The sequence below is a fragment of the Pseudophryne corroboree genome, chromosome 2 (genome assembly GCF_028390025.1).
Source record: "Pseudophryne corroboree isolate aPseCor3 chromosome 2, aPseCor3.hap2, whole genome shotgun sequence".
Lineage (NCBI taxonomy): Eukaryota > Metazoa > Chordata > Amphibia > Anura > Myobatrachidae > Pseudophryne > Pseudophryne corroboree.
In genome coordinates, this window is record NC_086445.1 from 224,992,025 (window position 1) to 225,006,361 (window position 14,337).

The 14,337-nt window shown below is 42.2% G+C and overlaps 1 protein-coding gene and 1 long non-coding RNA gene across 3 annotated transcripts in view; one reads left to right on the forward strand and one right to left on the reverse strand.

Annotated features, from left to right (window-relative positions):
• Positions 1–8,365, forward strand: part of STAC3 (SH3 and cysteine rich domain 3) — a 261,936-nt gene extending 253,571 nt beyond the window's left edge. For both annotated transcript variants that reach the window (XM_063952423.1, XM_063952422.1), the window contains exons 8-11: positions 319–410; positions 3,665–3,716; positions 7,036–7,173; positions 7,413–8,365. In XM_063952423.1, coding sequence (XP_063808493.1) covers positions 319–410; positions 3,665–3,716; positions 7,036–7,173; positions 7,413–7,511 — 381 coding nt within the window. In that variant the 3' untranslated portion in view covers positions 7,512–8,365. The remainder of the gene's footprint in view (positions 1–318; positions 411–3,664; positions 3,717–7,035; positions 7,174–7,412) is intronic.
• Positions 7,716–14,337, reverse strand: part of LOC135010940 (uncharacterized) — a 92,103-nt gene continuing 85,481 nt past the window's right edge. Inside the window, exon 3 of the long non-coding RNA XR_010210211.1 lies at positions 7,716–7,796. This is a non-coding gene — a long non-coding RNA (uncharacterized LOC135010940). The remainder of the gene's footprint in view (positions 7,797–14,337) is intronic.

Genomic DNA, 14,337 nt, shown 5'->3' on the forward strand with positions numbered 1-14,337 from the left:
TGGCAGAGGGAATTTTTGAACTCCCTGTATAACAATGTAGATAGAAATTACATGCTTAGATTTATGGAGGTAATCAACATGGCAGTTAATCTTTTTTTTTGCTGAGATCCAAATTATGGGGCTTATTTATCAGGAAATAGCTTATCAAATGCTCTGTACTCTTCCTTAAAATGTTGTTGGAGCCATTATTTACTGAATCTTTATATGATCACTTGGGGGATATCATCTTTCTGATGGCGTCTTTTATCACTGTGAAGAATCAATGAATAGTCAAAAGTTTCTTATTTGTACAATATAATATGTTCATTTCCATATCAGAATAAGAAGACACAACCAGGTTTCATGCAGTCGCATTATTTTGTCGCCCTTTATCGTTTCAAAGCACTAGAAAAGGATGATCTAGATTTCCAGTGAGTATTAGCTTTTTGTCTTTTTTTTGCATTGTTGATTTGATTGTTGGTTTTAATGCCTGATTTCCCCATTAGCAAGGAGTGTTTTACAAATGTACAGTATATTGCAATAATTAATTGTTGTAGGTACAATATTTTGATCACAGTTGTTTAAAAGACCAGTAAATATAAACTATAGGTTGGCTAACATAAAAGATCTACCAATAAAATTATCAAGTAACAGTTTTGAGATATTATCTAATTGAAATAGATAACATATAATTATGTGATTGTCGGGGTAAATATATTTCAACACTTAGCAACTTCCTTTCAGTAATCCCACTTATTCTGTATGTAGTACAATCACAGCCAAATAAGGAAGGGGTAAGGTGGGAGGCAGAGGGCAAGTAACCCTGGCCCCCTTCTCACAAGGGGAAAGGGGGCCCTTGAGAAACTTTCTTAGTTTGGCCCCAAGGGTCACAAAGCTGCATTGCTACCATCAATAGGGCTGGAACTGCTGATGTGCTGAACTGTCCTTCACACTCTGCCAGTAATGAATCAGGCCCATTATCTGGAGTGAGGGGTATAGTGATACCATCTGGATGTAGATGTAGTTGTAACATGCACCCACACAGACATATATTATAAAAATACATTTTATATATATATATATATACAGTATATGCCATGCAGTGTGATCCGGCACTCCTCACGCTCCCCAGCGTTATGAGATACTTGCCCCCGTGCCTTCACCTCCTGGATACGATCCCATAGACAACAGAGCAATGAGGGCGGAACTGGGAGACTTAGCAAATAAGTTGAAGAAAAATGCTTTATTAAAGCATTTTTTCTTCAACTTATTTGCTAAGTCTCCCAGTGCTGCCCTCATTGCTGCTGTTATATATACAGTATATATATATATATATATATATAAAAAATAATGAATTTACCTGCCCCATCCTCTCTGAAGTGCCCCAGGTCCACCATAGCCTTTATCTGGCCCTGATTGCAATCAGACATTGTATGCAGAAAGTATCTACTCTGTGAGAGAACAGTAGTGTGTTTATATATTTCATGTGTCCTTATTTTATAAGAACATTCCATTTTTATCACTGTGAATATTTAAATTAGGATTACTACTTGGATGAAACCTGCGCTCCCAACCACATTTATATTTAAATTAGAATGCTTACTTTTCTATTATCTATTGTAAAATAAGGTTGAAGACTTAAGTGGTTCTCCAGTTTTATTTTCCAAATCCCATTTCTCATCCTAGTGAGAAGACATACTTACTTATTACAGTCCATCTGAGTCTTAGCTACTTTTTCTGAAGGATCTCATAAGTCCGAATGTTATATTGCAAGTCGCACAAGCGAAGTCATTTAGCAGTTATGTACAAAAATATACATATTTATTTTAATAGATGTCTTTATTGAAAAATTTTACATTTATAAAACAAAATTCATTGTTTGGGAAAAAGAGAAGAATACATTACTAAATTACTTTCAACTTTATTTTCCAAATCCCATTTCTCATCCTGTACTTTAACACTAGTGAGAAGACATACTTACTTATTACAGTCCATCTGAGTCTTAGCTACTTTTTCTGAAGGATCTCATAAGTCCGAATGTTATATTGCAAGTCGCACCAGCGAAGTCATTCAGCAGTTATGTACAACAATATACATATTTATTTTAATAGATGTCTTTATTGAAAAATTTTACATTTATAAAACAAAATTCAAGTTTGGGAAAAAGAGAAGAATACATTACTAAATTACTTTCACCTTTATTAATGACACCCAAAATAAAATAAAAAAGTCTATAAATCAAATTATAATTTTTATTAATAAATGCATAAAATAACTTCTGACTTTTGTTCCTCTTTGCTTGTGCTCGGAATTTAATGTTTGCTTCCAGCTTTCATGTCTTCAGCCTCAGTTGATCTTCCAATTGCTAGTCTGTTATCTGTGACCTTTGACAACTCTTGACTTTTCTTATGTGCAAAAGCATAATATGGGAGAAAACGATGAGCATAAAGGCATAATCAAAGCTATTGCATAGCATTTCTTCAGGATGATCTACTTTAAAAAGCTCCATCTGTAAGTTCTCAGGTCTAACCTTAGGAGGTCCATACATCAGTGAGCTATCAGGGCAATTCCTTACTTATGTTGATGTTTGGGACGGGCGATCGGGTAATCCAATATGTTGGAAATCCTCGATTTTTCCATTCCCACCAAACAGTGATCGGAATCGGCAAGTCTGAGATTTTTAACATGCTGTATTTTGCCGATTCCCCCGATGGATTGCCAAACCATTAATCAGCATTTTTTTAAACTTATCGCATAACAGGGAATAGCAGCTTAGATTTCTGCAGTGGGGCCAGACACCTGTTTTCTGCTTATTATGTTAGGGGATTTGTTTAATTTACCGGCTGTCGGGATCACGGCGATAAGAATAATGGTGCCGGAATCCCATCAGTCGACAATGCCGCCAGCCGGAATCCTGGCGCAACAGGACTGTTCCCACTTGTGGGTGTCCACAACACCCATAGAGTTGGAATAGGTTCTGTGGCGAGCCACCGAGTTCGCAGCAGCAGCATGGCGAGCGCAGGTGCCGGAATTCTGGTGGGTGGGATGCTGCTGTCGGGATATTGACAGCCAGCATCCCGCCCGCTGGTAATCCATACTGAACCCTACATTAGAAACTAGTACAGTCTATCTAGTGCCTGGCCTGGTTGTGTATCTGGGGGAGGGATGTAGCCCACTTTTTTTTAACTATTTATTTTTCTTTATATAGTGCACTACATTTGTTGTACACATGTTGAAAAAACACCTTTCAATATTTTTTTTATTAGTTACCTTAAATTGTGTTGGATTTGATCTCCCAGGGTTTTTTTTTTTGTTTTAAATTGAATTCAGATATGTCCAGGTCACTTTTTCATATAAATATGTGACCTTGTTAGAATTGCAGGACCTATTTAAAATCTATAACCATATAGATACAATACTACAGTATAAACATTAACTACTTTGACTGTCTGCAAATGTAAAAAAATTTTTTACATCATTTATAAATCTTCTTTTATGGTTCCAAAATTTCTGTGTTTCAATAACCATGTAAGAATCTACACTCTTTTGTACTGTGTTTTTAACCTTACATGGTTAATCCTAACAGGTAACAAAATTCATTCAGCTGCTTATCTAAAAGGCAAATATATATATAAAATAAGGGGGTACAGAAAAAAGGCTCATATATTTTGCATTTCAATTGTAGTGCTGGAGACAGGATCACGGTGATTGATGACTCCAATGAAGAATGGTGGAGGGTAAATATGTTACACTAAATTCCCTGAAGTTGATTACCAACCCATTGGTTAGGATTGCACCTTTTAGACAATCTTATGGTGGCCACACATGTACATATTTTATCAGGCAGTCTGATTGATTGAAATCAAATTTGCTCCAAATTGCCATGTGTTGGCTGAGAATTAGAAATAATTCAATAGTCTCTGCCCAAAAATGTATTTAAATGGTGACTGCAAACAATATGTGTATATGTTTATTTGGCTGACGACCATACTTGAGCCCCATTGTATCTAGCTCTCAAGCCAAACTGCTATATTTGTTGATAAACCAGAACACAGACAACACCTTCTGAAGATCAGACTCCATGGTTGGATCTAATTGAATGTGGCATCTTGGCATTGACTATCTTGACTAATCATTGGTAAATGAGAAGCTTATAGGGGAGGGTATCCACAGCTAGCAGTTTAATTAAAAGGCCCAACAGAGTAGGAGAGAAGAAATCTTGCTTGGCTCAATTGCAAAGTAGCATGGGACCCGTCAAATTCGAGTATCCAGGGAGCAGATTTTCTTATTTCACCTAATCTCCTAAACAAATTAGCTTTGGGTAAATTTGTCTATGAATATTTAGAGGGGAATTCAATTCGAGGTGATAATTATATATCTACTGACTAAAGGAAAAAAAAGAATAGTTACAATGAAAGCTAATTCTTTCAGCTAAAAAAATATCATATGTGTATTATTTAATTACTGTAAGGAATGTTGGAGTGAATCACTGCATTCTATCCATCAGTGTAGCATCTACCCTGTATAACACTGGCTTACTGACACATTGCGTGTATCTATAGCAGCCTACCCTGTATAGCACTGGCTTACTGACATATTGTGTGTAACTATAGCAGCTTTCCCTGTATGTCACCAGCTTACTGACACATTTGTAACTATAGCAACCTACCCTTCATTACACTGGCTTACTGACACAGTGTATGTACCTATAACAACCTACCCTGTATAGCACTGGCTTGTGGGTGGGGGGGATGGGGTGCCAGCAGTTAGCTTCTTGACAGACGGGATCCCGGTGGTCGATATACCGATGCCGGGATCCCAAAGTAGGAGGCAATGCTGGTGTCGAGATACCGACACCGCACGGGATGCTGGCGTTATTACCGACAGCCGGCATCCCTATCGCCCGGATATTGGGGCGTGCTGACATCTTGCTGCAGGGGGAGGGTTAAGTTTAGGCAGAAGAAGGGGGGTTAAGGTTAGGCTGCAGGGCCAGGAAGGTTAGGGATCGAGGAGGGAAGGTTAGGGTTAGGCACATAGAAGGGAAGGTTAGGGTTAGGCATCAAGCAGGGAGGGTTAGGCACCACCGGGGAGGGTTAGGATTAGGCACCCATAAGGGAGGGTGAGGGTAGGGGCAGAGGAGGGTTAGGGGGCTTACTGCAGGGTTGTCAGGATTCTGATGGACGGGATGCCCGTCCATTGGCAAACCATACTGATCCCCTTACCCAATACCCCAAACTTACCCTACTTCCCTCACCCCTAACCCAAACTGCTAAAACAACCCTAATACCCTATCCCAAATACCATAAGCCCTAACCTAATACCTAACCCTAATACCCTGATGGCAGACTGGATGGGCCATATGGTTATCTGCCATCAAATTCTCTGTTTCTATGTAATTTACTGTTTCTAAATTACAGTCGCTATTCAATTAGAGCCCCTTTTTCTCGCGCAGACCAATAGGTTAACATGGTCATGGCACCCAAAAACAGGATATTATCAGGGATTTCTTTACGAGCCTACTCAGGCTAAAAACAAAATCTCAATTAAATGCAGCCTGTGGCTGCCTTTGGAGTTAACTGAATAGCCCCGCTGCTTCAATCAGCCCGCGGTAATTGAATTCCCCCCATAGATAGGATATGCAAACTCATTTGACAAAATGTATAAGGCTTCCATAATCTGACAGATCATCAATACATTTCACATTGTATTCACACTTGTGCATTTTATGCTGTCTTTGTTTTTTATTATCAGACATTTTTGCGTGTTAAATGGCTCCTTGTAGCGATTACAGTATATTTTAATGATGGCATTTTCTCAATTATTTTGAGTCTTATTACATTTCTTGAACTAAATTCTAATAATTACTTGCATCTTTTTTGTTATAGCTGAGCTTTATAATAAGGTGACACAACTTTAAAGAGATGGTGGGAAGAGAATAATGTTAGAAAATATAATTTTACTAAAAGAACAGCAGATGTTTGGAATAAACTCCCTGTAGATGTAGTAGGGAAAACAGCAGGTGATGAATATAATAGCATGCTAGAAATAAAGACTGAAATGTCCTGAGACTGAACCATTAGGTTCATTACCCACTTACTGTACAAAAAATACCTGTATATGCTTTTATTAATGTTTTAAAACTAATTGGAGAAGATTTATCAAACCTTCTAAAGAGGACAAGTGGAGGTTTATAGATAGTTATGGGCAATGCCTCCGCTTGTCTATTTTTAGAAGTTTTGATAAATCTCACCTTTGGTCCTATATTTGCTCCAATAGTCTGAAACAGAGGCAGGATCTCCTGGATGACTCCTGCACTGTGTACATGATTGACCACCTGACCACAAGCACTGGTTACCAACAAATGTCAAAGCCAGTTGTGCTTGACCTCTGATGCGACTGGTCTTGGATGGAGATAAAGTGGATGGAAATAAAGTATCAGCCAATCAGATCTAACTGCCCTGTAACATGCTGGGTTTGAAAAATGACAGTTAGGAGCTGATTGGTTACTACTTTATCTATTTCCACTTTATCTCCATCCAAGGCTTAGTAAATAGACCCCTAAGTAACTGACAGACTAGGTAGACCTTGTAAAGCAGACTGGATGGAACAATTGATATATATCTACCATCACTATTTTGTTTGTTCTACAGTAGCTCATTTATTTAAAGCAACCTTAGGTATAGTGACCTCTAAAAGATACCTTCTCCCAAAACAAAGAGTTACATAAGTTGCACATTGTCACCTAAAAAAAGTACCTGAAGTATAGTGTTCCACCAAATCTAGCAGGACTTTAGATATCTTTGGTGGCAGCCCGGAGTGTGTGTGTGTGTGTGTGTGTGTGTGTGTGTGTGTGTGTGTGTGTGTGTGTGTGTGTGTGCGCGCGCGCGTGCATGCTGGGGGTTCAGCTGCCCTTAATTGAACTGACCCCAGTGTCTTTATGAAAAAAGTCACGCTTCGCAGAAGCAAAGAAAGTTCCTCCAAGCAATAACAGAAATGAGTATTCCCACCAGCTTGCACGGAACAGATAATTCCTTACTTTTCTTTTTTTGGATTTAGGGTAAAATAGGGGAGAAAACTGGCTACTTGCCAACTAATTTCCTCCTCCGTGTACGGGCAGGAGAGAGAGTGTACAAAGTGACCCGATCTTTTGTAGGCAATAAAGAGATTGGACAAATCACACTGAAGAAAGACCAGGTAAGAATATACTGATACTATATAAATGATATATATATATATATATATATATATATATATAGCTGTGCTGAAGTTTACTTTTATTTTAAGATCTCTTTGTAAATATTTTACATTAATTCACGATGTTCATAGAACTAAGGATTTATACCATGTTAGCTCATTTGTAAACCATGTGGTTAAAGACATCAGAGTTTATAGATGTAGAAGTTAATGGTCTATTTTATGTGTCCTCTGTTTAGATTGTAGTGCAAAAAGGAGAGGAGATTAATGGTTACATCAAAGTCCTGACTGGACGTAAGGTGGGGCTATTTCCTGTAAACTTTCTGCAAGAGATATGAATAAGAAGGTGTGAAGAGCGACAATCTATTGCATCCAGAGAAGTGGAACATGACACACTTGTGAACACTGTTATCACAGCCACATTTGTGAGAACACTGGCTCACTGGAACCTGCGTTATTATCCATTACCAATGTGGATATTGATTTCAATTTGTTCTTTGTGGTTTTAACACTGCTTGAACTTGGGATGTTATCAACTAGAACTCAGCCTATCTAGCCTTTCATAGATGACCGGCCATCAGTTACCTCTCAGGTCCTTGTTTTGGGGCTTCCGGTTCCTACAGCTGCTAGTCAACCAAAGAAATAAGAAAAAAATACTGTTATAACTTATAAGTGTTTCAGATGAAAATGTTTCTGCATAACAAATTGAAAACTGAAATTACAAAAATACTTTTGATTACATTGGTCAACATGGTGAATATTGAGGGAACGTTATCAATGTTTTGACATTGGAAAGATGTACTGATCAATGACCTTGCCTATAACTAAGTCCTGTGGCTTTGTTATCTGAGACCTCTTTTATAGACACGTGTACAATCGAAAATGTTAGCTGGCATATCAAACGACATGTTTTCATTACTGTGTTGTAATTGTATTTATTTTCAGATAGGTATGTGTATATGTATGTGAACTCCTATTTAATAATACTCAGTTAGGGTCATTCAATGGTTTTTTTTTTATGTGCACCTATTTGTCTCACTGGCAGATTCAAGGGGCTCACTTTATTGAGTTCTTGAAGCTATCCCTTTAGATCAATCTGTGCCTAACTTTCTAGACTTGTGGGTTTGTAGATACAAATGGGCACAGAGAACAAAGGGGGACATTTACTAAGCAGTGATAAAAGTGGAGAAGTGAGCCCATGGAGAAGTTGCCCATGGCAACCAATCAGCTGTTCTGTATACTGTTATAGATAGTATGCAAATTATAAATGTTACGTCACTGCTGATTGGTTGCCATGGGCAACTTCTCCACTGGCTCACTTCTCCACTTTTATCACTGCTTAGTAAATGTCCCCCAAAGTGAATGTTACTTCAAGGTTTAGCATCTGCTTTTCCCTGAACATGTTCTCTTTCCCACAGAAGTGAAACTGGAAGGTGCTAAATGTTTTCTCTTACGTCCTAGAGGATGCTGTGGTCCACATTAGTAGCATGGGGTATAGACGGGTCCACTAGTAGCCTTGGGCACTTTAAGAAATCAATAGTGTGCACTGGCTCCTTCCTCTATGCCCCTCCTACCAGACTCAGTTCAGAAAATGTGCCTGGAGGAGCCGGTCACACTTGGAAAGCTCCTGAAGAGTTTTTTGCATTTATTTTCTTTTTTTGTTATTTTCAGGCAGCTCTGGCTGACACCAGACTGCCTGCTTTGTGAGACTTGGGGGGGGGTTGGGAACGGCCCAACCTCCCTAGGGTTAAAGGTCCCGTTCCCCGCTGACAGGACACTGAGCTCCTGAGGGTCTTATTTGTAAGCCCCACCACAGCGAGCATACAGACCCGCAGCATGCCGCCACCACCCCTAACAGAGCCAGAAGATAGAAGAGTGGTAAGTAGGTGGCCGGTGGCCCGGTTAGCGGGTCGCCGGGTGTAATGGTGGCATGAGGGTAGAGCTCCAGCTTCAGGGACACTGCAGTGACCGCTGTGAGGGGCGGCCGAAGCCATGCTTTTTACCCACGACTGGCACTGTTTACAGGGGTTCTAACCCACTGTAACCCTATTAATTCAAGTTACCTCAGCCAGTATAAAAGCGGGAAGGCCGCGCGCCATTAAGGGGACGGGGCCTTCACTATGAGCGGATCCAGCGGCTCACTAGCGCCATTTACTTTCTGCAAGCTTACACAGGCAGCCTGACTGGACGGTGCAGCTCCTCCACGCGGTCTCCAGAGCACCTCAGTTGTACCATGGGGGCAAAGGGAGGGGAGCAATAATTTGGTATACTAAACCCTATTACGGGTTTTTAGTTGGTGACCCAGCTAGGTCTATACCTTAGCTATAGGGGCGCTGTGTGGCTGGCTCCTTTTCTCTGTGTCTCCCTAGAAGGGCTCTGTGTGGGTTAAGTGTGCTTTTAACCTATTCCTCACTGTGTGGGTGTGTGTTCTTTTGCATTATCATGTCAAAGAATTGTGTATCATGCACAGCAGAGTGCTTTTCTCAATCAGGGGGGGGGATCATTACAGTGTACTCAGGATAGTATACATTCTCAGGCTAGTGGATCTGAACCAGTATGGTTAGATTCATTAAAAGGGATGATTTCAAATATTTCAAATAAATTATCCCAAAATGAGAAGGAGACGCAATACTTAAGGCAATTTGTAGATAACCTGATGAATAGAGATTCCTTGGTCATTCCAGCGTCTCAGTCCCCTGCTATTTGTCCACAGAAGTGTACTCTGGCCCAAATCATGCAGGCTGATACCGATGATGATGAATCAGACCCAGAGGAGGAAGAGGTGTACTTGATGGGGGGGGGGGGAGGTGCAGCTTTAGCACAGGGAATACAGGCCCTGATTGAAGCTATAAGAGAGGTTTTGCATATTCCTGACAAGGTGTCAGAGGACGAGGAGGAATCCTTTTTTAATGTAAAAAAGAAATCCTATGCTACTTTTTCTTCTTCCATGGAATGAAATTCCCTTTTTGAAGCAACTTGGGTTAATCCTGACAGGAAGTTTCAGATTCCAAAACGGTTGATTACATCCTTCCCATTTCCTCAGGATGACAGGAAAAAATGGGAAAACCCGCTGATAGTGGACGCGTCAGTTTCTAGGCTGTCACGTAAGATTGTTTTACCGGTTCCTGGGGCAGCTTCGTTGAAGGATACTGCAGACCACAAACTTGAGACCACTCTCAAATCTCTGTACACAGCGGCGGGGGTGGCCCAAAGACCCACTATAGCTTGTGCATGGATCACTAGGGCCATTGCAAAATGGTCTGGTAATCTAATTGACGGGTTAGATTCCTTGCCCAGGGAGGAGATAATTTTAGCAGGATTCTGCTAACTTTATGGTGGAGGCCATAAAGGAGATTGGATTGCTCAATGCGCGCACTACTGCCATGGCAGTGTCAGCACGTAGGGGCTTGTGGCTACGCCAGTGGACTGCGGATTCCAGGAAAGGCGTGGAAAGCCTACCTTTCACAGGTGAAGCCCTTTTTGGAGATTAACTGGATTCGTGGATATCCAAGGCTATGGCGGGTAAGTCTACATATCTTCCTTCCGCAGCTCCCCCGGCTAGGAAATCCTATTCTGCACCAATGATGCAGTCCTTTTGGACAGCAAAGTTTAAAGGTAAGGCCAAAGGCTCTTCTACTGCCTTCAAAGGCAATAGAGGTAAGCCCAGAAAACCTGCAAATACAGTCTCACAGGATCAGGCCTGTGGTTCTGCTTCCGCAAAGCCTTCAGCATGAAGGTGGACCGCACTGCCTGGTCAACAGGCAGGTGGGAGCCCGGTTACGATATTTCAGTCATGTAGGGACCACCTCATGCCTGGATCCATGGGTAAAAGATCTTATCATCCAGGAATACAGACTGGAGTTTCAGGAACTCCCACCTCACAGATTCTTCAAATCCGGCTTACCAGCTTCACCTGAAGCAAGTATGACCTTACAAGCAACAATTCAAAAACTGGTACAGACTCATGTCATTGTTCCAGTTCCATTTCACCTACAAAACAAGGGGTTCTATTCCAACCTGTTTGTGGTACCGAAACCGGATGGTTCAGTAAGACCCATTTTAAACTTCATGTCACTAAACCCGTATTTACGGGTATTCAAATTTAAGATGGAGTCGCTGAGAGATGTGATCACAGGTCTGGAGAGGGAGAATTATTGGTGTCTCTGGATATCAAGGATGCATACCTTCATATTCCGATTTGGCCGCCTAATCTGGATTTTCGAATTTTGCATTGCAGGACTGTCACTACCAGTTCCAGGCCCTGCCCTTTGGGCTCCCCACGGCACCAAGGGTGTTTACCAAGGTTATGGCTGAGATGATGTTTCTCCTCCGCAAGCAGGGAGTGAACATAATACCATACCTGGATGATCTACTGATAAAAGCACCGTCCAGGGAAAGGTTGTTACACAGCATTGCCCTCTCCACATGACTACTCCAGGATCACGGGTGGATTCTGAATCTGCCAAAATCTCACCTGGTACCAATACGGAGGCTTCCGTTCCTAGGGATGATACTGGATACGAAGGTACAGAAGGTGTTCCTTGCTCTGGAAAAGGCATTGGTAATTCAGTCAATGGTAAGGGACATCTGTGCATTTGCCTCCTGGTAGTAGTTTCTTACAAGGCACTGCAGTATGGAAGGTTTCACACAAGACCCTTCCAGCTGGATCTTCTGGACAAATGGTCCGGCTCGCATCTACACATGCACCAAAGGATCCTTCTGTCCCCAAGAGCCAGGATTTCTCTTCTGTGGTGGCTACAGACTTCTCACCTGACCGAGAGACGAAGGTTCGGGATTCAAAATTAGATTCTGCTCACCACGGATTCAAGCCTCAAAGGATGGGGAGCAGTCACCCAAGGGGAACGCTTCCAAGGAAGATGGACAAGTCAGGAAGCCATTCTTCCAATCAACGTGTTGGAATTAAGGGCAATATACAACGCTCTTCGGAAGGCGTCTCATCTTCTTTAAAATCGAGCCATCCAGGTTCAGTCGGACAATGTGACGGTGGTGACATACATAAACCGACAGGGCGGAACGAAGAGCAGAGCAGCAATGTCGGAGGTGATGCCGTGGCGCTGTCTGCAATCTTCATTCCGGGAGTGGACAACTGGGAAGCAGACTTCCTCAGCAGACACGACCTCCACCCGGGAGAGGGGGGCCTTCACCCGGAGGTGTTCAGGTGCTTGACACGTCAGTGGGGAATTCCACAGATCGACGTGGTGGCCTCTTGTCTCAACAAGAAGCTCCAGCGGTATTGCTCCATGTCAAGAGATCCACAGGCGGTGGCAGTGGACATTCTTGTGACTCCGTGGATCTACCAGATGGTGTATGTCTTTCCACCATTTCCGTTGATCCCAAGAATTCTGAAAAGAATAAAAAGGAAAGGGTTCAAGCAATTTTCATTGCTCTGGATTGTCCAAGATGGGCTAGGTACGCAGATCTACTGGAACTACTTCTGGAGGACCCGTGGCCTCTGCCTCTTCGGAAGGATCTTCTACAACAGGGACCATTCGTCTCTCAAGACTTACCGCGGCTACGTTTGATGTCATGGAGGGAGAGCATCAAATTTTAGCCCGGAAATCGATTCCGGACAAGGTAATTCCTACCTTGATCCAGGCCAGGAAAGGGGTAACGTCTAAACATTACCACCGGATTTGGAGAAAATACGTCTCTTGGTGTGAGAACAGGAAATTTCCTGCGGTAGAATTTCAGCTAGGTCGTGTTCTGCTTTTTCTGCAGTCTGGTATGGCTGTGGGTCTGCTCCTGGGCTCCATAAAGGTCCAGATTTCAGCCTTGTTCATTTTCTTCTAGAAACCGTCCCTTCCTGAGGTTCAGACCTTCTTGAAAGGCGTTCTGCACATCCAACCACCCTTTGTGCCTCCCACAGCACCTTGGGATCTTAACGTGGTGTTGCATTTTCTGCAATCGGATTGGTTTGAGCCTTTAAGGAGGTGGATGTAAAGTTTCTTACATGGTAAAACATCACACTATTGGCCTTGGCTTCGACACAGCGTGTTTTGGAATTGGGGGCCTTGTCTCACAAGAACCCCTATTTGATTTTTCATGAAGATAGTGCTGAACTCAGAACTAGTCAGCAATTTCTACCAAAGGTGGTGTCGGTGTTTCACATCAACCAACCTATTGTGGTTCTGGTGCTTATTGACACCTCTTCTACTTCAAAGTCCCTGGATGTCGAGAATCTATGTCAAACGGACAGCTCGTCACAGAAAATCGGACTCGCTGTTTGTGATCTATGATCCCAAGAAAATTGGGTGTCCTGCTTCTAAGCAGTCCATTGCTCACTGGATCATGCTGACTATCGAGCATGCTTACTCTACGGCAGGTTTGCCGGTTCCTAAGTCAGTTCATGCCCACTCTACTCAGTCGGTGGGTTCTTCCTGGGCGGCTGCCCGGGGTGTCTCGGCTTTACAGCTCTGTCGAGCAGCTACTTGGTCTGGTTCGAACACGTTTGATAAGTTCGACAAGTTTGATACCTTGGCCTCTGAGGACCTTCAGTTCTGCAGGAACCTCAGCACTCCCGGTTTGGGAGCTTTGGTACATCCCCATGGTACTAATGTGGACCCCAGTATCCTCTAGGATGTAAGAGAAAATAGGATTTTAATTACCTACTGGTAAATCCTTTTCTCGTAGTCCATAGGGGATACTGGGTGCCCGCCCAGTGCTTCGTGTTTCCTTCAGGGTTACCTGGTAAAGTATTATTGTTGGATCAGCTGTTGCTGTTCTTGTTCATGTTGTGTTAACATGGTTTTCTTCTTGTTTGTGTGTGCTGGTTCGAATCTCACCACTATCTTTTTCTGAATCCTTCTCTCAAGATATGTCTGTCTCCTCGGGCACAGTTTCTAGACTGAGTCTGGTAGGAGGGGAATAGAGGGAGGAGCGAGTGCACACTATTGATTTCTTAAAGTGCCCAAGGCTCCTAGTGGACCCGTCTATACCCCATGGTACTAATGTGGACCGCAGTATCCTCTACGGACTACAAGAAAAGGATTTACTGGTAGGTAATTAAAATCCTATTTTCCATTAAAAATACAGGCTGAGACCTGATATGGGACACCTCAGTGGTCCTTTTGCAGGGAGGAAAAGTCTTTGTGCCCCTTCTCAAGACAGAAAATAACTTTATACATGTTCCTTTTCCATCATTTT